At 45.2% G+C, this 27,978-nt stretch overlaps 1 protein-coding gene across 1 annotated transcript in view; it reads right to left on the bottom strand.

Moving 5' to 3' along the window:
• Positions 1–27,978, bottom strand: part of LOC146831609 (galectin-3-like) — a 75,257-nt gene that overhangs the window by 13,003 nt on the left and 34,276 nt on the right. Inside the window, exons 3-5 of the mRNA XM_085605959.1 lie at positions 17,975–18,403; positions 8,818–8,906; positions 4,020–4,185 (exon numbers count right to left, since the gene is read on the bottom strand). Coding sequence (XP_085462085.1) covers positions 4,020–4,185; positions 8,818–8,906; positions 17,975–18,403 — 684 coding nt within the window. The remainder of the gene's footprint in view (positions 1–4,019; positions 4,186–8,817; positions 8,907–17,974; positions 18,404–27,978) is intronic.

A 27,978-nucleotide genomic window follows, 5' to 3' on the forward strand; every position in this document is an offset into this window, starting at 1 on the left:
GTGTTGTATGTCGAAGAGTGACTGCACTTCTTAGTTTCTGTTGAGTCGATGTGCGTTTCGTTTCCGATTGGGTCGATGCTGAGAGTTTCTTTGGCTACAATTCCTTATCTGATGCCGAAGCCACTTGCCTGTGTTTTGTCGGCACGGATGTGTGTCGAGGTCAATGGATGTCTTGGCATCGATGCCAGCCTTGTGTCAGCTCCAGCCCTCTCTGTAGACATTGTTGCCTGAATGGGATTGAAAATTCTCTCCTCCCTTCTCGGCTCCAAGGCTCACTCTCAATGCAGACCATAGCCAGAGGGCTGTGGCGTGGCTGGGGGGGGAGAAGGGGGTGTGCAAGGCTTATGTAAAATCTTCTTTACCTGGGGTAGGTCAATTGAACTCATGGCCCTTGAGATGGTCTTTATTCTGGGCCCGACCCTGGTAGTGGAGTCTGCTGCGTATCGTACCTGTATGTCAGACTCTGCTCCCCCACTGGGTTCATCAGAAGTGATGTCGTAGGGGCTGGCGATGACATTTCCCCCCCCTCCTCCCAGCTGGTTTCTGTGTCCATTTCACCCTTGCTGTGGAATTCTTCCTGTGAGAAGTCCGCCTCCGCTGCCATGTCCATATTGGTCTTATTTTAAAAAAGATTGCAGGAAACCTAGTCCTGCCACTTGTGCTCTGGCGACAGGCACAGGTTACGGACTTTGAGAGTGTCTGAATAGGCATATTAGGTTGCATCGAGGGCACCTCTTGAATAAACTCTTTTTAGCCTCCATTACCCCGAGACGAACATTCTCAATCAATGTAAATGGCGACGACGTGGAAGTTGGGGGCTTTCACCATTAGTACACGGTTTCTGCGGTTGCCAAAGCCTTGTGTCTGTCTCCGTTGATCTTCGATCTGCTGGATCCTTTAGCAGTTCATAGGCCACAGGAGCATCAAAAACTACAGAGTTTCAATGCAGTCCATCTGGTGGAAAAAAAATAAACTAACAAAGGAGCCGTTGAGCATGCACAATGCCGAGGAGGAGGACATAAGACGACAGACCATAAAAGACTCCCCTGTGAACAGCAACTTGCAAAGTCCGGGCTCAACACTAGATGACAGGAGTGTGCATAGCAGGAGTGTCTGCAGCCAATACATGCTAAATACATAAAACAAATCCTATGATACACCCCCCCCCCATCACTTAAACATCAAAATGCCTTACTACTCCTTTACGTATCCATTCTTGAGCCTTAATTACAACTCTTTATTCCTACCCATTCCAACAACCTTTTAAACCCTTACAGCTACCTTCCGCTGAACCGTAAAAACACCTACCCATCCCTTAAACCTATTAACCCCTTACTATCCTTATACCCTCCCCACCTCTGAGCCCCCAAAACTTCATACCACCTTTTAAACATAATAAACCCTTACTTCCCCTTAACAATATTTACTACACATTAACCGTACAGAAGCCTATTTTTTAAAAGACATTTAAAACTGGCCTCCTGACCCACATGGGCAAAATAGCAAAGACCGTAACATGTAGATCAGACAAGTGGCGTAGAGGCAATTACTACCGTCCTGCATCTAAGATTAGTACGGATGTGTTTTTAATCTGACCAGGATAACCATCATTAAAATTTGTCTTGTATGCTTACACCATAGATCATTTTACACTATCCCTACAGAATTAATAGCTCCAATTGAGTCGACCCAGATGTATCATCACTCTGGTTGAGGGGTCTACTGATGTCGCATTCCAGTAAATACTCATGGGTGAGTACCCCTATATCACAGAATCCGATAGTGTTCCCTTCACAACACCTGCAGGAATGTTGCCTTTTCTTGTTTGGAATTATATTGATCTGATCACGAACAAAAAACAAACTAGCAGTTGGAGGGACAGGGACACACACGAAACAACCTATAAAATGACTACGTTCGGAACTTCCCAAACAACCAACATTGGTTTACAGCATTTCTGTAAGCAGATCAAATATTAGTAGATTAGTCCTCAAGTTTAAAAGTTCTTTCAAACTAACCAATTAAACTGTGCCCAATTACCTTCATAAAGGAGTTACTTCCCACGTTCACCCTGAATAAAGTTAGTAAATGCACTCTACCTAGTACCAGGGTCTGTCTAGCATTGCAACAAACACTCAGGGTTGGATCCAAAAAGTGGATGGAAACTAGTCGATTACCAACACAAAAAAAAGGGGGGGTGATGTGACTCGCTCATCGGATGAGAATGAGCATGTTGCATGGATATTCCTTGACCCTTTAGTAGCCCACAACAGAACAATGAAATCCTGTTGAAAAGTATAAAGATCTCCAGAAGGGATCCACTCGTTCCTCCAATGGCCAAAGGCAGTGTCCTTTACCAGTGATGCTACTGCGTTGTTAACATTCAGGAAGGGTTTAAAAACCTGGCCTTTTGCTAAATAAAACTATTTCCTTCTGTTTTTTGTCTAAAGGAGAAGTAACTAGCGCCAGGCACCCTTGGCTAACCATTGCGCTTTAAAAATATCCCTAACATAACTATATTTGAATAAGGGCATCAAAAACATGATAAACCGCGCAGAATTAGGCAACTAGTAACTGAAGAAGGTAATCTAGGAAAACAATCTCAGGATCGGTCTGGACACTGCTAGTGAAGTTAGACCTCAACCACCTACTCAAGCCAAACATTCATTGACCTCTTCCTACTGCCATTACCAAGAAAAAGACTAATCTCTATAAACAAGAGCATATACCAAGCCCTGTTAAGATCAATGAACAGTCTAACACCTTGGAAATCAGTCCACCTACAATTGAATTGGCCTCTTTTCAAAACTCCTGTTGTACAAATAGAAAGTCTGAATTCACCTGCTGAATTTCCAGTCTCTGCAGAGAACGGGCCCAACGTGTGGCCATAATGCATAGAATTTCCACTTCTTGCATCCAAGTCTACATTACGTGATCAGATTCTTAATATGCGACAGTGGACTACACTTTGTGGACTGTATTTTTCTTTTAATATTAATGTTGCTCTAGTCTCAAGACTTTTCTGGCAATGGCTAGGTCCTTGAATGAAATAGAAACTCCACTTTTCCATGTTTTATACCTCAGTTTATTCTCATCATATTCATCTTTAAACATTTTCAGAGAATCAAAACGTGACCTCCTGCCAACAAGGACGAAGACTCAGGATATCCCTGAAATCCAAATTAAGCTTTCAGCCATTGATGTAGGTCTCTACAGTAGCATTACTACTGGAGCAGCGGCAACTCCTCCACGAGAGCGGAGGGGCGTCGCCCCGCCTGTTACAAGCGCAGCAGGCATACACAAAAATAAAATGGCATAATAATGTCATTTTATTTTGTGTACAGTGCGAGGCAGAAGGTGGGTCTGAATCCTGCAATTGCAGATTACGGCAGTCCCTTTCAGTGCGCATGTCAGGTTGGCTGGCTGGCTGGCTACTTAAACCAGCCCAACATGTACACTGTAGACTCAGCAGTCCCCCGGCTGCTGGCACAGGCCTCCAGTCTCAAAATGAGCACTGGGTTAGCCTGCTACCACCAATCCTGGAGCTGCTCTCACGCTGATGACTACAGCTCCAGGATTGGTTGGATTCGCGTTCCACTGAGCAAGAAAAAATTCCTTCAATTCCTGCTCGTGTGACGCCAGGGAGGTATGCAGCAATATGATGAGTTTGGCGTGATCATGCCTCACCATATTTATTTATTTATTTTTAAACAGTAGCCGCTACTGTACAGGAGTTTTAAATTAGTTAACCGTACGAGGGAGCTTTCTACCTTCAAGCATAGAACTAGGGGCTTGATCTGGCATACCTACATTGCTTCTCAAGTATGAAAGTACAATTTCCCTCTTTGTTATCTACTACGCGATCACACAATTAGCTTTCTTGCACACTCGGGGTATGTATGGTGGACATGTACTCTGGCAATAAACGTCCGATGATGAGGCCTCTGGAAAGGAGACCACCTGGTAGCATAATATACATATTTCAAGAGATACAATCCACATTATTAAAATTCATGTACCTGGAATGGTTTGCCACATTCAAATGGAAACTTGGGAGCTTGCCTTTCTTCGGATCCCCACCGATCATTTATCAGGGAGTTACGCACAATAGCTTTAGGGGCTTCGTCAAAGCGTACATTGAAGTGGAAAGCAATGTCGTTATGTCTTTTAAAATCAAAGGTGAACCTAAAAAATAAAAAAATAAAATAAAAGAGGATTCAATAATTATTTAATGAAATCTGTAGTAAAACACACAATTTAACTGATCTGTGTTCAGTGAAATAAGCACTGTGACCACGTTGGTTTCATTAGTAAAAATCAATTCTAGTTTAGCTTTCAAATCCATGTATTTACTTTTTTTTTTTTTTAAATACAGAGTACCGAAGCTCTGCAATTGGTTCAACCTGCTCAATTTGAAGAAAAGAAAAAAAAAACCTCACTCGAGAATTAAGTCTTTAAAAAAGGAACTTTAGCCGTTTCTATTTTTTATTGAGTAAACAAAACAGTATGGCATTACATCAACAAGCAATTGTCCTGCAACCCTTTCAGCTTATTTATGGTGTAGGCCTACTCCTCTCATGTCTATCCACAAACAACAAGTTATTGACGCAATACAGAGTCCTTTCTTTTGCAGGAATAAATTAAGAACATTTTCTCAATTCTAGAGTGGCATTACACCCATCATTTCAATCACAACGTAACTGTGTAGATGTCCTTATTATTAGGGGTGGGCGGAATTTGCGAAAGTGACTTTGGCAAATTATCGCGAAAATGTTAAAAAGCTCCGCAAACACACGGAAATATCGCAAAGATGCGGAAGTTTTTTTCCCGCCCGTTCGCGGTATTTTCTGCGTGGTCGCGGCTCGCCAACTTAACCATGCGGTTGCTCGCGGGCGCGGCCATCTTGTTTTCACTCTTCTCGCGGTGCATGATCGCGAGAAGAAAGACGTGATTGCGCGACCAATGACATTACTGCGGGCGCGAACTGTCGCGAGACAGCGCAAATGGCTACCAACAATCCAACATCTCGTGGAGAACGCGACCGGATCGGGAAAACTTGTCGGCAAACGCGGGGATTCAGGTAAGGCGATCGCGCGCGCATGTATTATTTTACAGCGCGAGCAAGAAACAAATTATCGCTAGGCTGCGGAATTTGACATTTTCGCGCTCTCCGCGGAACGCGAAAATGTCAAATTATCGCAATTTCCGCGAGCTGAACGGAAATTTAGCCCAGGCCTACTTATTATGTGCCATAATTCTCGGATCTAGGTAGAAAACTTTAAATGACACTTTTTGGCGTGGACTCAACACCTCATTTCCTACGGATCAACTACCCACCCAACTTTTTTTTAACCACACTTTTAGTCGAGTTGTCGTCCTCTTATATTTAGAGTAAATCTAAGACTTTTTAGGAATTCACATAAACGCATGGGTACTACCATGTTTAAATATTTCTGCTAAAAGAAATAAAACAGATGCACACGGCATGGGGAAATGTGATGCAAAATTGCATTATTCTTCTTACAGCGGAAATATTTACCCGGTGGAGAAATCCCCTCCCACAGACCCAATTTTAGGAGCAGGTTCCCCAACTCCACCCTATAACACCGCGCTCGTGTATGTGACATGCGCAAGCATTTTCATGGTGGTAAATCGCCTACAAATGTTTGGCGGACGACCGCAGGTTGGTGTTCTCCAACACTTGCTGCTGGATCCACGAGGAATGCCCACATACCTGCTTATACAATTAGATTGCATACAAACAAATTGCACCATATTGATGGGCTTTCCGTGTGAGCAAAACCAATTTGCAAAGAAATAAATCCCCAACCTTCCAGATTTTGTGACTAAGAAACAGGATTTTGGCTTTGCAAATTTATTTTTTGGACGGGCAAATGCATTGGTATTTGTGGTGTGCAAATCAAAGGCTCATCTTGAAGAAAATCATATCCTGGATTCCTTCCAGATGGGTTATTTTCCCAGATTTGGTCCTTAAACTACTCTGGTGTATGCCTTGCACAAATTACAATTAGTCACTTCATCCAGTTGGCGGTTTCGATACACTGCTTTTGAAGCGCAAGCGATCACCATTATTGGCCTCAGAATTAACACTATAGTCAGGGCACAGGAATTGGGATTTTTTCACATATTAACCGTTTCGCCTTTTTTTTAACCATATAATCCATTATTTGCTGCATGATCCACAGATTTTAACCCAAAACAAAATTATGTTCAGCTCGAATCAAAGATCACGAATATGGCAGGGACAACACATGTTGCCACACAGTGAAAAAAATCTATACAAAGGTGGTGGTCACCCTATAATTGATTACTTTATTTGGATGTTAAACTGGTACTAAGGAGGTGAAACATTTGCCCAGAGTTAACGTATAAAAATGCCAAAGTTATGAAGTACTACTATCACAAAATGTGACTCATTACATTGCATAAATTGCCTTTTCTTGCCACATGATTTAGTCAACGTGCCACATAATTTGGTCCTCCCCTGCCACATGATTGTAGTGGCTCTGCATATAGTGAATCATGAAGTTTAAAAAAAAAAATACGTAAAACAAATTGTTAGACGGACACCATATCTTTCTTCCTCTCAAGCAGTTCACTGTGGGGTTCCTTAGTCTCGGCCCTCTCCCTATTGTAATTTATCATCTATACAAGTTATTTGCTACAGGCTTTACACCCTAAAGGGCTTTAATTCCAGACCAATGCAGAGACGATTTTCAGATCCATCTGTGGGTAGGTGGGCCTACCAACAACTTTGAGATATTTATTTAGTTTCAGCAAAATCACTTACTGACTGGGGGGGCATATTGTGTTTTTTTTAGTTTTTTTTTTTATACAGCGCGAACTCGATCCTACCCGAAAGTATCCGAGAGCTTCACATGAACACCAGCTGCATTACAGGTGGACACGTTAATTTTTAGGCTCGGTGAGATGAAGTGATCTGGTTCCCCAGCTTCAAAGTCAGCCATTCTAGCCATTAAGCCACATCTCCCATTCAATTGAAACTTTAAGCAGACAAGACAGAAATAACGTTCCTAGGCCTCAAACATATGCATGTGTCATCCCACTGTGGCCTAGGTCCTCCCTTCCTATGCGGTGGTCCAATGAATTTCTGCACTTCAGATGTATCTGGAATGCAGACGTGTGTCTTATCAAGTATTGGTCGGCAGGCATGGGAATACAAGTCTAGGATAGGTTAGCTCCACATGATGCTTTGTTTTTCTTCTCAGGGGGTGGAGGTGCCCAAACTCAAGCTTTAATATGATCACATATTGTTTGTGGCATTCAGAAAATCACTTGACCAGCCTCCATTGGGTGAAGAATGAGGCAATCTGACTGGTCTTTGGTATGCGGAACAGCTACAGAGGAACCAATTAAGCAAACCGAATTATCCCTCAAAATCCAGGAAGTTGGCTCTGAAAATTTTTCTGCTCAGTTGAATCACAAGTCACGCAGTGACAGAACATGCTCAGGGCCTGGGCTACTAATTGAGCTACTAGAAAATCAATCCATGACATTCTATGAGAACAACCTTAAAAGATGGATGTTACGTTACGTTAGTGTCTGTTCCAATTATGGTTCTATTGCTGGTAACTTTCTAGCACCTAGATACGATGTGGTATATGAAGTGTGCAGTAAAAAGTCAATAAAGGCAGACAAATGCATTTTGACATCTTAGGTGGGAGACGCCATTTACAAGTTTGGCTTGCATCCACCATTGATGGACGATTATACCAAACTTTTTAAGTTTGTTACTTTTCCAAAAACAAACTCGCAAAGAAGGAACTCGTTTTTGGAAAAGTATAAAATAGCCCACCAACATGGGATTTTCCTTCCATGGAGTGGTGGGGAATTTTTTTTGTATTTCTACTTATTCTTACGGCCAAGATATTCCGGACCATAAGGGATTGTTAAAATAATAATCTGAAAGCCTACTCTAAATAGGGTAGACTGTCTGATGGCTTACCTCCGATGGCCTGTACTGGAGTTGTTGGATGAAGGTTGATGCAGAAGAAATACATTTTATTCCGTTTGCATAGACCTGGCAGACAGCAAGACTCAACAAGCATTGGCATAGCCAATAGGTCTCGCCTTTGGGACCTTATAAGTATTTAGCCATGCAATAGTTGCATAACTAAATACTTATAAGGTCCCAAAAGCGAGACCTATTGGCTATGCCAAGCGGCCGCGAAAGTGAAAGTAATCGCGCTAAAACGCGGCGCCCGCGCACATGCACTGTAGCTCTAGGCTGGCCTGGTAGCACTTTTTGGAGCCCTCTCAATAAGTCTTGCCAGACCAGCGCATGCGCTGGGTCAGGCGAGACCTAAAAATGCCTAGGCAAACAGTTTGTCAGACAGAGCACTCCGTTGGCACTGCCACAGAGTACCCATTCACCAAACTCTAAATCGGGCCTTAAATTTTTATTAAAAAAGTGTGTGATGTCGAGTGAGTTAGGAGAAGCGGTTTACAGATTATGCAAATTTACGCTTTGTGAGTATTGCAGAGGCGTTTTACGTTGGGAAAACTTCCACCTAGGCAAAACCACGAATTATCTATTTAGCAATCATTTCAATACCAGCTCAATGAGTACTATTTTGAAGCCATCTTCCAATAATGTTGGGGACATGGGTACAAGGACCAGTGCCAATCATTAACACAATATTAAGAAAAATAAGGTTTTTGGAAGAAAGAGGATCGTCAAGACAATATGGTCTACTAGCTGTGGTATGATACAATTAATATTTGTTTAAAAAAACAAACACTTAAGACTACAAATGACTGGCCAATTTACTTTACCTGCGAGTGTTCTTATTAACTGCACCAGTACAAGTTATTAACAAGCGTGGCATTATTCCTGATGGCAGTGACAAGTCGAATGGTATTTTCTGTAAACAAGAAAAGAACGAGATATTTTAAGTTAGTATTTAAAGGCTGGTTAGAGAAATGCTTTGAATTTATTACAAAATGCATATCATAGTTATAAGCATAAGAACCACATTTAACATGCATAAAATACTCTAGATAAAGGGGAATTCGACAAGTAATAGCAACATCTGAGTACACATAAGCATAGCCAACAAAGGACTTTGGAAAGAATCTACTATTACCTCCTCGTCCTTCCCTCGCTTGCAGCCATTGCATTGGAGAACCTCCTGCCTCCCCAGACACCAATTCCATGTAGTCTTAACCAATAAAAAGCCCCCTGTCACACCTCCTGTTCTTTTGTCGCCTTGCCAGTCTTTGTCGGCAATGGTGGGGCCCCCGCTGGCCGCCATTTGGATCAGGAGATAATTTGTTGTCCACATACGTCCATTGGAGCCATGCTGCTACATGTCAATGGTAATGAAGTGTTTTTGTAACCGCCTTTAGGAATCAGGAGGCAAGTGAAGGATGTTACATGAGTACTTTAGAACAGTGCCTCGGGGGAGCACATACAATAAGCCACGCTGCTGGAGTGTTCTCTACTCTGGGGCAACAGAGACTTGCAGCGTGGGGGGTGGGGGGGTACACCTGGACGGAGTCGCGGTCTCTTGGTGACTGGGGTACCGCTTCTAGGTTAGCGGAGCTTCCCAATTAAGGCGGTAAGGCCCCAGGTGTGACAATATTCATCTCTTTAGGCACTAAATATACGTTTAACAAAGACTGGAGGACATATGGGTGACCTCCATTGGTGGTATTGTGTTTGATGTGGGCATTGGAACAACACAAGGCACATAATGTATTTAAAGGAGAGATGTTTGATGCAGGCTTGTTTCAATTTGTTGATGGCGACAACGTCGGGAAAACATGCTGCAAAGAGGAAGCTGGTTATTTATTCCTGGTCCTCCTTGGTTGATGTCTAAATTCCGGATAAGGAGGCATCTGGTAGCAGATCTTCGGCAGAGTCTTTGCCTCTTTTGTTATCTCAGTCTGATGAAAGTGCAATATATGATTGCAAGCTACAGTTGCCAAGGCTTTGGCCTCTGCCAGTTCAAAGAAGGGGGGGCAGGACTTCTCAAACTCATTCATCAAATGATTCATCTTCTTCAGACTCTGATCATCCTACTTCTTCGGGGAAATAGCCGAGGAGACACGAGATGTGGGATACCCGATCTAGTGTGCGTCAGAATTTGGAGTTTCCTAATTTTCACCTGGATATGGAGGAGGAAGCTTTATTTTCACAGTAATCTAAACCTAGTGCCATGGTGATACCCTTTCATGGTACAATTAAGGACATGGTGATGTTTGAATGGAAAGATGTGGATAGGAGTCAGTTCCACGTTTTTTGCAAAAACTCTACATGCGGGAGGCAGATGAGCTGCTTCCGCATAATGTTCAAGTGAATGCTATTTTGGCTACCCTGATCAGCAAGACTTCCATTAACTCAGATTGTGCACCTACTAATCTGGCTGATAAAAAGACTGATGTAGGGGTGAAGAAAGCTTTTGCGGCAGAAAATCTAGCATTGAAGGCTAGTTTGTAAGTGGCATATACGGCACAACCTGTTTTTAGGTTTAAATCTTTTTATTGACATTAATACAAAACCGTCAACGGCCTCTGCTTCTGCAGCCTACAACCCCACGGGCCGGCAATTAATCAAACGTAAGTATCAGCGCATCGTAGGCTCTTCCCGGGCGCTATTGCTAAGGCAATTTGATACACAGCAAGTCGCCTACAACCCCCTCGGGGGCCGGCCGCGTCTGAATCTGGAGGGCATCATAGAGTCCTCTCTCGCCCTGGGTTAAGGTTGGGGAACTACCCCGCCGTGTCCCACCCCGTAAGGGGTACATCTTATACAAGCGAGCCCATAGGTACATGCTCCGTCCCCTGGCAATAAGGGCTCCGGTGTGGTGGCAGGCCCCTCAGCTAAGACTGGTCCCTGAGGCACTGCTCCGTTCCCAAAAATTATAACAGAAAAAGAAAAACTAACAATAACTTCCCCCAACAACCCTCCTCCCTCCCCTCAACTCCCCGACCCCCCGTGTCCCCCCTCCCCCTCCCCTCGTCCAGTGCGGCCATCGCCTAATCCCCTGCGGTCCCATGGCTCCCTCCCCAGCTCTCCCCCGTTCAGGCATGGTCAAGAGGGTGAATCTTCCTGTCCCGTCAGCCGCAAGAGTCTTAGGTATCTCGGGCAGGTCAGTCCTCTAAATTCCGTGACCAGGAGGGACTGGAATGGCTGCCATAGCTCCTGAAACCGCTCTACCTCCCCTGCCGCTGCCAGCGACATCTTCTCCATCCCGAGCACATGCCAGAGTCTGTGCAGCCATCCGGTGACAGTGGGGAGTGTGGGGGATCGCCAATGTGTAAGTATGGTTTGGAGGGCCGACCCTAGCGCTATTGCGATCTGTCTACCTCTGCGCGATTTTAAGGGGTAGGCACAACCTGTTTTTAAAGAGTTTGATCAGCTGGCAATAGCAATCCAGGAGGGCTATGAGTGTTTGCAGCTGTTCTCTGGCATGAAGCATCAAGCCCATTTATTGGCAGATATCTCTGGATATAGCGAAAGCTACTGCAATTTCTTCAAGGGCTTTGGTGGCAGCCAGGCGTCACCTATGGTTGGGGAAAAGTCAGCTTTGGTGAGGATTGTTTTTCTGGGCAAAATGCTATGTGCGCAAACAGCTGGATGACATGACTTTGAAAGCCTTTAAGGACCGAAAACATAACCTTCCTTATAAAGGGTAGATAGGACTATAAGAGGTTTTGGGACAAGAGTTCCCAGTCATCTCCCCGTAGGGAGTTCAAGGCATTTTCTACCTTTGAGCAGAAGTATCATCCAAGACAATTTGCACCAAAGAAAGATTTTAAAAAAAGGGGCCAGTGCAGAAGCGCTCGACACTTAAGGGACGATAGGAGATTTCCCAGTTGGAGGGAGGCTGCGTCACTTGGTCGAGGGATGGGAAAGGATGTCACGGACACATAGGTACTCCACATGGTGAGCAATGGATATGCAGTGGAGTATTGGAGGATTCCTCCATGCATCGGCCTCAAGGTGAACCATCTGCCAGCACGGGCCAGAAACAACTGACACTGCTACAGGGAGAAGCACTGTTGGTCAAGAAAAAGGCAATCATTCAGGTCCCTCCAGAAGAAAGAGAAAGGGGTGGTTATTCAATTCTATGTTTAGTCCAGGTGGTGCCGGGAGATTACAGACAGGGGCTGGATTTAAAACGGTCAATGTTTGGACCCAGACCCTTCACTTTCGGAAGGTGACTCTGCAGTCAACTATTCCTCCAATAAGATCCGGAGATTGGCTGGTGTCCATAGGTTTAGAAGACGCATCTCCCTGTCCCACTCAAAACCTTGCATCAAAAAATATTTGCGGTTTGCTCTGGAGTGCGACCACCATAAGTTTCAAGCTCTCCCTTTTAGGCTCAATCATTTCTGAGGGCGTTCACCAAAGTCCTGGCTCCATTGGTGGCACTTCTGCATTCCAAAGGAATTTTTGCACACCCTTCTCTAGAAGACTGGTTGGTGCCGGCCCCATCGGCAGAAGGATGAGCTTCTTTCTCATGGCTTTCCATATCAATTGGGGAAAGTCTTCAAGTCAGTAAAAAGACCTGGTCTTCATTGGGTCACAGTTCCTAACTCTGCTGGATCAAGAGTCTGTTGGAACATGACTGCCCAAAGATGGATTCTTGACTCAGGGTCCAGGGATGCATGGCATCGACTAACTTCTTATTTCCATGGGCTCGGTTCTATCGCCACAGATTAGCTGCATGGGTTCTGCTCAATTGGGATCCAGAATCACAGGATTTGAAAAGTTCTATTCCTCTCTGTTGATAGGTGAGAGAGGATCTGGCATGGTGGTTTACTCAGACAATCTGTTGTACGGGTGATGCTATATCCTCCCAAACCTGTGATCCTTACCACAGACGCCAGTTTGTCAGGCTGGAAGAGATGACATGGCTTGCAGGAGCAAGGATGTTGGACTCGCACCAAGGCAAGCCATTCCGCAAATTGGAAGGAGGTCAAAGCCGTAAGAAGGGCTCTTGTGTTCATCTCCCAGCTGCAGGGGCAGAGCGGTTCTAGTGAGGACAGGCAATGTCACAGCAAAGGTCTATATGAACAGGCAGGGGGGGGGGGGGGGGGCGGGGATTGCTCCAGCAATCTGAACAAGATTGCTTACAAGATGTTTTCCTGGGGTCAGGGTGCTCTTCGGGCTCTGAGGGCACTTCACATTTAGGGATCATCCATTGTGTCAGTCAATTTACTCTGCAGGGACATTTCTGCCTCTCAGGAACTTTCCCTGGATCGGTGAGTCCCCCCCCCCCCCCCCGACTCAGATGTGGAGTCTTCCAGTGGTGGATCTATTTGTCTCATGAAGCAAAGTCAAATTTCAGAGGTTCTGTACCAGAGGGAGAGATGTGCAGGCTTGGGCTCCAGATGCTGTCATGTCAGTAGCCAGATGGCCCGATATATGCTTTTCCTCCATTTGCTCTCATCAGGCCCTTTCTGGTGAGGGTTTGGAAGTGGAGGGCCAGGGTATTTCTGGTGGCTCCCTGTTGGCCACAAGCCAATTGGTTTACTCTGTTGAGGATGCAGAGGGCTGCGGCGTGGCCTATGCCACTGGTTTAGTCTCCTCTGGACTTCCCAAATTGAGGGTGGAGTCTCCATTCGACGGTCTGGAAGTTGAAAGGAGGGGGATTGAGAGTCAGGGTGTTTTGGATGCTTTGTTGGCTATCTTGCAGGCTTCTAGGAAATGGTCGACTCAGTGTTCCTATAATAGGCATTGATGGTTCTTTTTCCAAGGGTGTGCTGTGAAGGGGGTTAGATCCTACTTCTGTGAGTTTGCTGGATGAGGACGGTTTGCGGTCACGTCTCTTAAAGGGTCAGTCCAGTTCCTGTCCCAGGTCAGTTAGGTTAGCCCTTTCCTGGGATTTGACAGTGGTCTTGGAGGCTTTGAGGTCATCTCCCTTTGAACTTTAAGAGGAGGTAGAGTTGCAGTTCTTCACACTTAAGACCGTCTTTATGGTGTTGATTAACACAGCCAGGCGATTAAGGGAGTTGGGAGCGTTGTATTCTGAGTTTCCTTTAGGCAGGGTGTTTGACAGTGGTGTTAGTGATGGTTCCGGCCCTCACTGCCAAAGTCAACCTCTACATGGGGTTGGCATATGTGGCGGCAGGACGGCCTCAAATGTAATGGCTCTAAGAGAGGAAACAGGACGTAGAGTAATGCCCTTACCGGTAAGTAATTTAGACATTTGCCGTCAGCCTTATCAACCATGAACTCAAGTTACCCTATTTCTTAATATCACAGAACTGTGATCACTTGTTTAACTATTATAGAATATTAGCTGTCCAAGTTGCAAAAATACCAGTGCTTAATTTGTGTAGGTGGTGGGCACTTACTTTTGGAACCAGGGCTTCTTTTTCATCATCAGTGATAAACCCAGAGCAAGAGAGAGAAAGAGTGGTGGAAGAAAAGTCAGAGTGGTGGAATCAAGACTAGGCAGCCTTGGTATTTGGCATCTCGGGCCTTATGCAGTGGAAAACGTTGAGCCCCTGCACTGGTTCTGTTTATTTGTTTGTAAATTAAGCACTGGCAAATACAATCGTTGCTTCAGCAGACGAACTACGCTGAATGGCTAGAAATAAATGTGATCAAGTGTAAAATGTAAGTGGGAAGTAAATCACAAATAGTTTGGTCGATTTCAGTAGATTTAAAAAACTTTCATTGCATGCATATCAAACAATTCAAGTTCTAAAAAACAAAAACAAGGAAAAACATATGCTTTAATGCACAGAAATAAAAAAACCATGATCATTTACCCAAGCCACCCTCCTAAGACATTGCAACTGTATGCCAAGAAAGAAGACTTAGATTGACCAACATATGTTTATACACCGGATTCCTTAAGGTAAAAGATGAATCTGATATTTTGATTGTAATTACTAAGTTTGTGTTGCTCTCTCCTGGGCTAAACTTTTGTTGTTGGGAGTTCGCTGGGTTTCATTGCTACTCTTCATTTTTTAGCAAAGAGAGCAGGGAAGGCCTGGAGGAAGGAAGATCTACAAGGACTTCTAGAGGGAGGACGAAGGAAACATAATATCTGTCACTGGGGTGGAAGGACCTGGAGGCAGCAACTGCAGGTTCCCAGAGCAGAAAGGATTACATATGTAGTGTGTGATTACTGCATGTAGCAAGCTAGTGCATATGTTAAAAACATATGATAAGAAGAGCACAAAGACATTACTACTGGGATTCTGTCATTTTAGACCTGCAACCCTACTTTACGGCAGCACAATTGCAGCAAAAGCAAGTACTAGGGGGCGCAGGTGACTTTCTCCCTGGTGACTGCAAGTCCCAGTATGCATCTGTGCTTTCTAGACCTGCAGGAGAAGGTGATGGAGGTGGGACCCTCTTAACAGGCGCATAAAGCCAGATTCATCCCTCGGCTGTGCACGACACGTGCGGCCTGCTCCCAGGCAAAGCTTGGGCCTAGGGTGGGGCCCATTTTCCCCTATCATCTCCAGGAAGAGGCTGGGTTGGGCCATCCCCACCACCCTTCTTGGTTTTTCTGAAAAGCACTCTACAAGCCAGGTACTTTTATTTCTACTCTTCTGGCTTAATTTGTTTGCTCTAAAGTATGTGTCATTGACAGGGTCTTCTTTTACCGTGGCTGGCCCTTAAGCCGTTCCATCCTTAGATTTTTGCTGGTTTGTCAGTTCCGATAATAAATCTATTCTGAAAAGTTAAATACTGTTCTCTGGTTTGTTACTACAAATTTGGAAGATGGAAGAACGGACCAAACCAACTCAAGACAAACGGTCATACTGCCAGCAATGGCATATCAGCACGTCGTGGGCGTTTTGATTTCTAAATAAATTAGACTGTCAGAGAGCCACTTATTGCTTCCCGCACACAGCCTAGGGGCCCTTCCGGGTCTCGCCCTGCAGAGTGTGTTAACGTTCTAGGTGCAGAATATTGCTTCTTCAGCTGATACTGTGCCAGGAAATAGGATGAAGCTACACAATGAGGAGAATGTTAGTTCAGAGGCTGTTGTGTGGTCTTCTGGCATTGGTCCACTGTAAAGTGTAGTAAACAAGAGCAGAAGCAGAGGTCACTTGAGGCCGACTCCACTTCACAGATCCTGCCAACAGGAGACGGGCTGTAGGTCCCACAGAGTGCTCTCGTAATCTTTGTGAGAAGATCAGCCATCTTGTAGAGGCGAAACTGCACTTCATTTTCGATCAATTAAACTCGATTGATAAACACCTGGGTAAAATGGAATAGGTCCGCTCAGTATTGTTGGACGCACGACTGGCCGACCCAAGTGTCAGTCAAGGTCAGGACTCTTCAATTACCCAAACATCCTTGAGGCCCTTTCAGGGGTGTTGGTAGCACAAATTTCAGTAGGCACCTCTGGTGTATTTAGTCAAATGGGGTCTACTAGTCCCATCCGAAAGACACCATGAACACAGTTGGTGAAGCGCATAAATATCAGCTGCTCTCTCTTTCCCAGCTGTCCATTTACTCCCAGACTCTTGCCCGAGCAGAATTGCCCTCACAACACCACACTCACCACCAGAAGAATCAGTGAAACAAAATAGAGATTTTCTTTTTCTGATGAGACGCCGAGACGTCATCAGTTTATTCTCCGCTTGAACTAGGTCACAATTATAACAAAACATGCCTATGTTGTGCATCATTCACATTACAGCTTGGGAAATAATTAGATAGGATGCTTTAATGCAAAGTTTGGGCAGTTGGGTTGAAGCTCTACTCCAATGCAATGGGAGATGTAGGAGCAGCTAAGCTGCAAACTACCTGCAATTTGGTGAAAATGTCAGTGGAGGGCATCTCACAGTCCTCTCGGTGTGGAGAGGTTGCAGTGCCATCACTGCTCTCCACATGGCACAGGAGTTGCTAGTGTTTCTGCACCCTCCAGTGCATCAACTTTATTATTTACTATAGTGAAGTGCCCACCAAAGTTAGTCGGTTGCCCGTCCCCCGCTACCAATAGAGCAGCGGCCAGTTTTGAAAGAAAGGGGTAGGGGTGAAGGAGCTTCCAAGTTTTTCTTTAGCGCACAGATTTGGGGTAGATGCCATCAAGGCTGGTCTTTTGTCACTCGCTCTAAATGCTTCCTGCAGGCACCAGCTTCCTAATGTACTTTGAGCTCATCACTAATACAAGACAACAGTATCTGGTCTGCCACAGCCCTCCAACTCCTGCAGCGGCTCTCCATTCCGTACTCCTGCCTGGAACTGGGCAACCGTCTGAACTGTGCCTGCTAAATGCAGGGAGTGGAGCTCTACAGTCGCACAGCCTACATGCTGAAAGAACTAGACTGCTTCAGATCTGAGCATTATGACATAGTGGGGGAATTCTTGGCAAGATGGTGTCCCTCTCAAAGTGCTGCTTGCATTGTCATAATATTGGTAGTTCTCATTTGTATAAAATGATCAACTACGGTCTGAGGGCTCGGTCAGTTAAAAAAAAAAAAAAAAGAGCGATGTAAGCTACCTGCCTCCTTTGATGCCCTCACACAACCGTTAAAAACACGGTAATCCATGCAGTCACTTATTCTACCATTCATGTACTCGCCCATTTATTTATCCATAAGTTCACTCACTCATCTATCCTTGCACTCGGGTTACTCATTCGTTCATTGATCCATTCGTTGACACTTTCTCACATTTATCCACTAACCCATAGTTACGATGACAAACAACTCACCAATCAATAAACAAGCCCTTCCTCTCATAAAATAGCCAGGCATAGTAGATTTGCTAAACATTATGCCTTTTTCCCTGCTCATTTAGAATGTGGAAGATAGTGAGAAAGAAGCCTAACAATTGCTAATTCCATGTACCCCAACGTTTTCCAATTCATGATAAATAAAACTATTGGTTAAAACGTGCAATAAAAAAAATGAAAAAAAAAAAAAAAAAAAAAAACACAAAAAAAAACACAATCTGTTTAACAAGATCACAAATGTGCAGTTTTAATGGCACTTCATATTGTTCACTTACCAGTGGTGCTGCAGGCCCAGACTGTGGCGCAGGCCCACCTGGAACACCTGGCTGAGGGGCACTTGGTCCAGTTGGTGCTGGTGTAGGACCAGAAAATCCCGGGAAAGTCTGTCCTGCACCAGGAAAAAGAGGGAATGCCATCCCGCCACCAGGCGCTCCAGGGAATTGGCTTCCATCACCAGGTGCCCCTGGGTATGGCTGCCCGGCTCCAGGTGCCCCTGGGTATGGCTGCCCGGCTCCAGGTGCCCCCGGGTATGGCTGCCCGGCTCCAGGTGCCCCCGGGTATGGCTGCCCGGCTCCAGGTGCCCCCGGGTATGGCTGCCCGGCTCCTGGGTACTGCCCCCAAGGATTTGGAGACCAGTTAGGAGGTTGCTGTGGGTTAGACCCTTGCACAGTAGGTGCTGCTCCTCCAGGCACTGCATCGGATAACTGGAAAACAAAAAAACAAAAAACCTTGAAAAAGCAGGCCAAGTGATATGGAATAGCTTTCACCAAAGTTTCGGGTAGGCATAAATGGAACGAAGGTAATCATCCTCGTTAGAAGCATTCACTCTCACCTGTGTCCCCAACATTGGTCTTTTTTTGTAGCTAGAAATGTTTTCACACAAACCTCGGTGGCATAGTGGTGACCCATGAATAGTACCATTCATGTGACTACAAAGAACACACATCTAAAACGCCACGCATGGGGGCATGTCTACCCAGAGCAGGTTCCCTTGTGACGTCAGGTTTTAAGACTGCATTTGTTAATGGATTGAGCAGCATTCTTCCCAAGGACCCGATCCTCACTGTGCAACCACGAGTGAAAGCTCAAGTAATAATTACAGTGCAGAATAGTGTGTTGGCAATTTAGACAGGCAGCTTAGTTTGCAGAACATATGGTCACAGTATTCAAGAAAGAAATTCAAAGCATAACTCAGACCAATCATACAGTAAAATGAAAAAGGAAAATAATAAATGCAACAATCCTGAGGCAAGATACTATCTTTAATAGTTTCCCTATAGCACTTGATTTAAATTAAATTATACAGCAACATTATTTTTAGCAACCGCAAACATGGAAGTGTCCTCATAGCACAGTAACAAGAAATGTGTATCCTAAGATTTTATCCATTTTATCCACAGAAAACGCGTTTCTAACATGTATCAGTGGGTAGAATGCCAAGCTTTTTAAGTCTAGAAGGTGCCTAGTAATGTTTGTGATTATATGAAGGTTTTTCCCCAAGAATGGGGTCATTCTGTAGACGAAGGGGAAGACCCAGACGAGGGGCCAAATGTTAGAACCTCTTTCATAGGGCCATTGGACAAGCATGAGGCTACTACACCCAGCCGGTTTTGGCGGAGACCTTATACCCCAGATGTCTATGGACCCTGCTCAACTGGACCAAGCACCCCTTCTGCACCAGACTGTTAGGGAGCATTGGGCAAGCCATCAAAGCTTCTTTGGGTGTGTGTGGGGGGGGGGGGTTCACTGGCAGGGGAGTCTCCCCCACAATGGGGAGGACCATTGCCCCACTGCTTGGCTCAGAGGCAGCAAATGAAAAATAAAACTATGTTCTAGCATAGTTTTATTTTTCATGTGACAGCTCGGAGCCAGCTTGTGCAGGGAGGGGTGGAGCACGGGAGGAGGAGTGTTATGTGCACTCCTGCCCATGTGCGTTTGGCCGGTCGTCTCAGGCCGTCTCAAACACACATGCACACTTAGGTTTCTCCAGCCCAGCTGCATTGAACAGCCGGGCTGGAGAAACCCCCACAGACTCCCTGGCCTGAGTAGAGCATCTTTTCAGCCTGCTCAGGCCAATCTCTGCATTGCTCTCCTAGGAGAGCAGCACAGAGATTGGATGGGAGTCTGTCGCAGGGGCTGCCAGGAAGAGAAGAGGAAGTGTGACTAGGGAGGCGGCTGTCGGCTTCAGGTTCGTTTTTTAAATTAAAAAATATCTAACACCCCTCCCAAACGTGTGCTCCCTTTCGCTACCCCCTCCCCCTGCGCTCCCTCCACCCGTTGTTTGTTGCGGCCGCCACAGGAGTCGTTGAAACAATCAATCACATGGGCTACAGCCCGATCGGTACAAGAGCGGATTCCGTGCACAGGGAGTCCTCATGATAGGGCTCCCCCCCTGGGCCTTGCTCCTAACGCTCCCCTCTTCCTATGTCATGGCGCATATACAGGATCCTTATTTGCCTATGACCAAAACAAAGTGAGTATCAGGGATCCAGACAACAGTGCAGTTGGGCACTCTAGATGGGGGTACACATCTCTTATCATGCTGACTACTTTTAAGTCCCAACATAAATTGTGACAAAGGAGGTCGGCTCCTTAAACATGCTGCTTCGTCCAATTAGGATTTTACTATCAGGGTCCACGTAGACTTTTGGTGCTGGTATACATCTTTGAAGCTATGTGGCCCAGAATGGCACGTTTCTCATCTAAAGCAAGCACTTATCTGACAATTTTCCATCCTTGAAATAATTACTTAAAAAAATTGCAGACTTCTAAAATAAGTTACAAAGATTTCAAATTTCAAAATACAACAGAGGAGAGTCCAGTTTGACTATGTCTTAGACAAGGAAGATGTCATCCTTGACGAATTTTACCAGCAACAGAGATCCTAGGATTTTAGAGGCAACTGCATTTTTGTCTTTGCAAATGGGCCGATTCGTTCGGCTCGTTTGCAAACGCAAAAAATGCTTTTCAGATGCAGCAGACCCTATTTTGCAATTCGCTAACCTGTTACCGAATCGCAAAATGGGTTTGTGATTCATTAGGACGGGGCGTGTTTAGGGCGTCCCTTCCTAATATCGAATCGCATGGCCATGTAGGAATGTTTTGTGACCGAAATGCAGTCACAAAACATTAGCATTTTACCACCTACTTGAAGTGGGTGGTAACCAATTTGCAAATGGGAAGGTCCTCCTTTGTGAAGGTTTGTTACAGCGTTTAAGAGCAGTCAGCGGTCCCACGGACCACTGCCTTTTCTTAAAAAAAAAAAAAAAAATGAAGAAAAACTTTATTTTACTTTTTGTAACCCATCATTTTCCTTTAAGGAAAACGGTCTGCTTTACAAAAAACAAAAACAAAAATTGCTTTACTTTATTTATTTATTTATGTAGCTTATAAAGCGCACAGCTACCCCCGAAGGGGTGTCCCGGCGCTAGAACCTGAGTCTTAGAGGGGAGAGAAGGAGCAACAGGGGAAGTGGCATGATAAATCAGAGTCTGGAAAAGAGCCAGGTTTTGAGTCTGGCCCGGAAGATAGATTCGGAAGGGCAGAATCTGAGATCGACTGGCAGGGAGTTCCATAGTTTTGCAGCAATGACACTGAATCCTCTGCCACCCATTCTAGATAGTCTAAAGCGGGGAGAGATCAGAAGGCGTAGGTCATTGGATCTCAGAGATCTGATGGACCGGGATATTGAAACTCGTTTTTTTAGGTAGTTTGGTCCGCGATCATTAATGGCTCGGTGAGTCAGAGTGAGGATCTTAAACTGAATACGGCTGGCCACAGGTAGCCAGTGCAGTTCCTTACGATATGCGGCAACTGACTGACGATAAGAAATATTGCCAATCAGCCTCGCCGCCGCATTCTGGACAATCTGCAGCCGGTCAATCAGGTATTGGGGAGCTCCGGCATAGAGGCTATTAGCATAGTCCAGGTGGGACGTGATGAGAGCGTGGGTAACTGTCCGGCGGGAATCCAAAGGGAGGTAGGGGAGGATTTTCCTGATCATGCGTAGCTTCAGGAAGCAGGCAGAGGTCACTTTTTGAATCTGAGTCTTACATGATAAGGAGTCATTGAAATGGAAGCCCAGGTTACGGGCTGAATGGACGGGAAAGGGAGCGGGAACGAGTGCCGTGGGCCACCACCAGGAGGAGGGGATGGAATTTTTCTGGTTAAAAAACAGCACCTCTGTTTTGTCTGCGTTGAGTCTTAGATGGTTTTCAGACATCCAATCACTGATGTTGTTAAGGCACCGGCGGAAGTTAGAGAACGCGGAGTCAGAGTGGCCTCTAAAGGAGAACACTAGCTGAGTATCATCAGCATAAGAGACCACCCTGACTCCGTAGGACTCCACCACGCCGGCCAGTGGGGCAAGATATATGTTGAAAAACAGAGGGCTGAGGGCCGAGCCCTGTGGCACACCGCAAGATAAGGGTTTTTCCTCCGATCTGAAAGGTCGCAACAGCACCCTTTGACTTCTTCCAGAGAGGAAGGACTCGATCCAACTGATGGCAGTGCCGCCAATGCCCATATGCCGTAGTCGGTCAAGGAGGATGGAGTGGGATACCGTATCGAATGCCGCGGACAGGTCGAGGAGGACCAACATGGCCTCCTCGCCTCTGTCCACGCACTCCCGAATGGTCTCCGAGACCTCCAGCAGAGCCGTCTCCGTACTGTATCCCGCCCGAAATCCAGATTGAGAGTCGTGCAGTAGTAGGTTGTTCTCCAAATACTCCGAGAGTTGCAACTGCACGGCTTTTTCCAAAACCTTAGCAGGTTTGGGGAGGAGGGAAATAGGGCGGTAGTTGGTGAAAACAGTGGGATCGGCATCTGCCTTTTTTAGAATAGGGATCACCAAGGCTTCCTTCCAGGTGGTAGGGAAAAAGCCATGGTGCAGAGAGGCATTCCAGACGGAGAGGAAAGGGTCGGCTAGCAGGGGGGCCAGTTCACCCATAATTTTGGCCGGAACGGGGTCAGAGGGTGCACCAGACTTGCAATGAATGAGTAGTCTGATAGCATCCTCCTGGGCAAGTTTATTGAAGGCAAGGAGGGACGGAGAGGTAGGGGGATCGGTAGAAGGAGGCCGAGGCATTGGCCCTTTAGGGAAGGGAACACAGAGTTTATTGATCTTATCGAGGAAAAAGTCCGAGAGTCCTTCACATAGTTTCTGGCTAGCTGCGACCTGAGTGGTCCTGGCCGGAGGGGTAATGAAATCTTTAACGATGGAGAAGAGAGTTTTTGAAGAGTTTTTGGCTTTGGTAATTTGGAGCGAGAAGTGATCTTTCATGGCTGTTTTTTTATGTTTGAGAAATTTTTTCAAGGCCGCCTTATAGGCAAGCTTAGCTTCAAGATCGTAATTTAGTCTCCACTTCCGTTCAAGTGCTTTACAGCTACTTTTTTCCTCGCGGAGGGAGGTGGAGAACCAGGGAGCGGAAGGACGGGATCTAGTGGAAGTGATGAGTTTCTGGGGGGCAATGTGGTCAATAGCGTTGATGAGGGCGGAGTTGAGCCTGGCGATATTAGAGTCGATATCCGGGGATAGATGGTCCGTCTGGAAATGAAAGATCGGGTCCAGGGAAGCGCAAGTGACTTTGTGCCACTTCCTTCCCAGCTCTTTCCTGGGCACAGGAGGGATAGATTTACGGTCTAAGGCCAAAAAAAAAGGGATAAGGTAATGATCGGACCAGGTAAGAGGAAGGGAGGGGGAGACGGTGATAGTGGGGAAATTAGCGAAAATAAGGTCCAGGGTGTGACCCGCCACATGAGTAGGACCAGTGACAAGTTGAGTAAAATTAAGGCTGTCCATGATTTCCAGTAAATTATTCGCTTTTGAGCAGAGGGAATTATCGACATGAAGGTTAAAATCACCTAAAGCTAAAAAGTATTGATGTTTCAAGGCTAGATCAGCTAACTGGTGAGTGAGAGCGGTAAGAGAAAGAGAAGCCGCCGAGGGGGGGTTATAGACTAGAGATCCAGCAAGAATAACAGCTGCGGAATCGGATACTGAGAAATAGAGGGCTTCAATGATACCAATGTTGGTAAGTTTGGTAATGGTCAGCTGAAAATAAGATTTAAAGAGGATTGCTAATCCGCCTCCCGATTTTCCCCCTGCACGATTAACACATTTTATGTCATAGCCTGATGGAATGGCTAAATAGATGTCCGGAGAGGAGGAGTCAGTCATCCAAGACTCAGTGAGGAATAAAATGTCCCACTCCTCGGAGGAAATCAACAACCAGATGTCGTTGGCATGACGGGGGAGAGACCGACAGTTGACTAAGCCTGCTTTCAGCGTCCGATGATTAGGGGTTGAGAGCTGCGGCATGGGATAAGGTAGCGAATGGGAAAGGGAGGGCGGGAGAGTGAAGTTGCATTGAGAGCAATGAAATGGAGCTGATTCAAGATGGATAGGTTTGCAGGGGGTAGTGGCCGCGCAGAGGGAAGGATTAAGAGAGTGGAGCTGGGAGTTGGTCCAGCACATACGTGCGGAATCAGCAGCATGGACAGGGGGACAGGCCCTGGGCCCGGTCCAGGCCCGGACGGGCCCAGACGGGCTTGCCTTTGGCGCGCCTTCGGCGCGCAGACGGCGCGCCCGCTGCGCCCGTCCGCTGCGCTTCCTGGCGAGGCACATGAATTATACCTAAGAGGGAGGGCGTCACGGGGGCGTGGCCAGCTGAGGGGGCGTGTCTAAGGACGCGCCTCGCCCTCTGTGATGGCGATGAAGGAATCGTTGCAGCGCTGAGAACGCTGTTCAAGAGCAGGGGTGAGTAGGTCTTTAGTTAAAAACACACAATCAAGTATTTTAAAAAACGTAGAGTTCACTCCCGGCTTTAAAGCAATCACGGACATGGTGGTCTGCGGACCTCAGCAGGCTACCATCCCAGTGATTTTTGCGATTCATAGGGGTTAACAAATTGCGATCTACCTCATTAACATTAATGAGGTAGAGCGATTTGCGAACCGCTAGCAATCGCTATCTGAAACTTGAGTTTCATACATTGTAAATTGCGATGACCTAATTGCGATTATCAAGAATTCACAATTAGGTATTCTCAATTTTGATAGATGTAGCCCTAAATCTATTATATTTCCCCAAACAGACACTTTAATGTTTTTCTTAATTTTATAGTGAGCTTCGCACCTAGCTATTTCAAGGTCTGTGCTGTGTCTAATAATATACTTAGCAAGTGGGGGGGGGGGGGGCGGTTTCTGTTTAGAGGGAAATTAAATATGAAACAAGACATTTTTCAACCTGTAGCCAGCTCAATAGATTTGGGTGATTAGTTCAAACCCATCGGCTCACGTGTCGGCAAAGAAAGGCTGTTTGGTAGCCACATAAGTGTGCAATACGCTTCCCTACATTTACTCTGGTGGTTAATACTGAAAGAGATTTAGCTTTCTTGCCTTGCCATAGCAATGTTAATGTAGCCCGGTTTAGACAGATGAGGAAATCTCACACTGCCTGGGATCATGCTGGTCAAGGAATTCACTATAGAACTTGCCATTGTTTTTTTAAATTCAATCCTACCCCAACTAGGTAATGTATTTAGGTGAAATCTGAGGTCTTACTTGGGCCAAGACAAACTCATATCCTTGATTAAAGCTCCACTTACTTTTTCTTAAGCTGTGAGTAAACTCATCATGGTTAACCAAATTTCACTGTCAATCTTAGTACTGGGCAATATAGTTGTCCTCCATCAATTTTATACTATCGCATTGAATATCTTCACCACAATACTAGAACCGACTTTTTGTCTTATGTTAAGAGCGAATTGGAATACATATCTCGGTCTTAGGCTACAGAATGACCCAGAGAATATTGAAGTATGTGTTTAAGCTGCACTCTTGCTTCATGAAAATCAATGGGCTAATGTGATGTTTGGCCCCAAACAGTGCAATGCTTTGCACCCGGCACTATACTACTGCTCTTCTCCATTTTGTACCTTTTTGTTTTCAGTTTGTGTTTTTAAGATACTAGATTATTCCTCCTTACTTCTTATATGTCACTTTACTTGGTTGTGTTTACTTCTTATAAATGTAATAACCTTCTTGAAATGATAAAACAAGGACATATTTCAAAGAAATACTTAAATATATTAAGACAAAGTGAAGGATCAAGAATTCAAGATCAGTGAAAGGTCTTAACTGTAGCCTGTTGGTTTTGGGTAAAGGCAAGGCTAGAACCAGGCAGAGGTTCAAACGCACGGCTAGGCTCATAATATTGATTAGGATTAAGCCTAGATCAGACGAATTGCTAGGCACGATGTTTGGGTTAGAGTAGAGACAGTATTTGGGCTATGCCGATGGTTAAGTTTCAAGGCATTTCTATAAAAACATTTTAGCAAGATATGCAAAATTGTTACTGCAGACGTTTCATTGAAAAACAATGCAGTTTTTACAATTTTCTTCTGCCCGATCTTTTCTTCCAATGAAAACCCATTTCAGGTATTGAAAAATCTGGCTCAGTGTAGTGATTTCAATGAAAGATTCAATGACCGTCATTTAATTAAAAAAAATTTTTTAAAAACACACACACACACACACACCACAACTCATATCCACAGATGATTTTAAGAGATGCTATCCTGTTTGCAAAAGTGAGTTGAAAGACCACTTATGATCGAGGACACAGGAGTTAACTAGTAGAGATTATTTAAAAACAACTGATTGCCTTGCAGTGGTGCAATATATTGAGGTTAGAGCTCCGCCTGACGTGGCAGAAGACTTTCCTTTTCATTGGATAGTTGGTAGACTCAGAGGGAGTACTCTGCCACAAGACCGAGGATATGGAAAGGAAGAACTGTTGCGTGGAGACCAGGGACCATATTACAGAACCACATGCAGGGGTGGGGGGGGGGTGGGGTCAGAATTATGACGACTAGTCAACACACTAAATTGGATTCGCCCAGTTCAAACAGGAGCGCAGGTCCAATTATTATATATATATATTTTTTTTTATGGAAGCATTGTTCTCAGTCTAGGGCTTGTGCTGGATAGAGCTAATGATTTAGACACTAGGCAGCAATTCAAACTGGAATTTAGTGTTTCACTGTTCGCACACACCATGAAACCTCTGTGGAGGTGGGTCAATGGCTGCAGCTTCCTGTGGGGTGGCCCTTAGTATCTTTCATGCATCCTGAAAGGATAATATAGGTGTGCTCTCAAGTGGATGTTAAACTCCCCCCTCCTCCCATGAAGGCATTTTGTCTGTTCCTCCGCGTCTAATAAAACACAGGCAAAATCTCTCCTTTATTTCCATGTAGCCAAATCCATTGCAAGTATGAGAATGCCCCCTTTACATTGTGTTGGCGATACATGTGCATCTGCACAACTGGATACTACATAAGAACAGCATAAATGTCTGGTGCCTCTTCTCAAGTAAGCAAGAGCAGAAAGCGGGTGTAAACACGCACAGCGCCCCAGTCATTGACGCAATATGGCCTTATGAGTGAAAAATCTGATTCATGGTTTGGGATATACCAGGGCAGACAAACACTGAACAATCGAGTAGGAAGATAGTTGAATGACTGATACACACACGATCATTAATGAGAGTAAAAAAAGAAGAAATACAAAAAAAATGGCATTCACAAAAACTAACGGAAGGAAAAAGCTAAACCTAAAGGCAAAACTGATATTGCTTTCAGTAATAATCCAGGCGTGGGGGTAAGTAGTAGACTAAGTCCCGAGTCAGTGGCCCTGCACAAGTTGATTCGTGGCTATATATTGTAGGATGTAGCATATGGTTTGGGTGCATTAAAGTACTTTCTTTTCTAAAAGATAAGCTCTAGGTTGGACAATCATTTATTAAGCTAATGGCTGACTATTGTGTTCATGGCTTGATGAATCCCCACACTACCTACTTGGCTGAGAAGACTGACTGCTCACTGTCGCTACCACTGAGAATGAAGTGCTGAGGGGGTTTGCAAAGCCAATGTAGGCCGGTCCCTGAAATATCACAGGCAAACAATCCCTGCCCCCAGGGTTGTTGCCCAGTAGCCTCTGCTTTCCTCATGTTTCCCTGAAGGAGGTCTGACAGCAGTACACTGAACTAATATGGTCAATGCGGAGGGACCTGCAGTTGTTATTCCTTTGAAACTGGGCTTCCTTCCGCTAATGTTCCCAGTACACACAATTATTTCTGGATATGACAGGTTAGGCCCATATTTGAATTTTTACTCCTATACAAAATATAGCCTGTACCCAGCTCTAAGAAGTTGGAACGAGGCACAAGAACAGTTCTACTGTGGCAGGAGAAATAGGCAATGTATGTACTGGAGTTGGT

The sequence above is a fragment of the Triturus cristatus genome, chromosome 5_1, assembly GCF_964204655.1.
Source record: "Triturus cristatus chromosome 5_1, aTriCri1.1, whole genome shotgun sequence".
Lineage (NCBI taxonomy): Eukaryota > Metazoa > Chordata > Amphibia > Caudata > Salamandridae > Triturus > Triturus cristatus.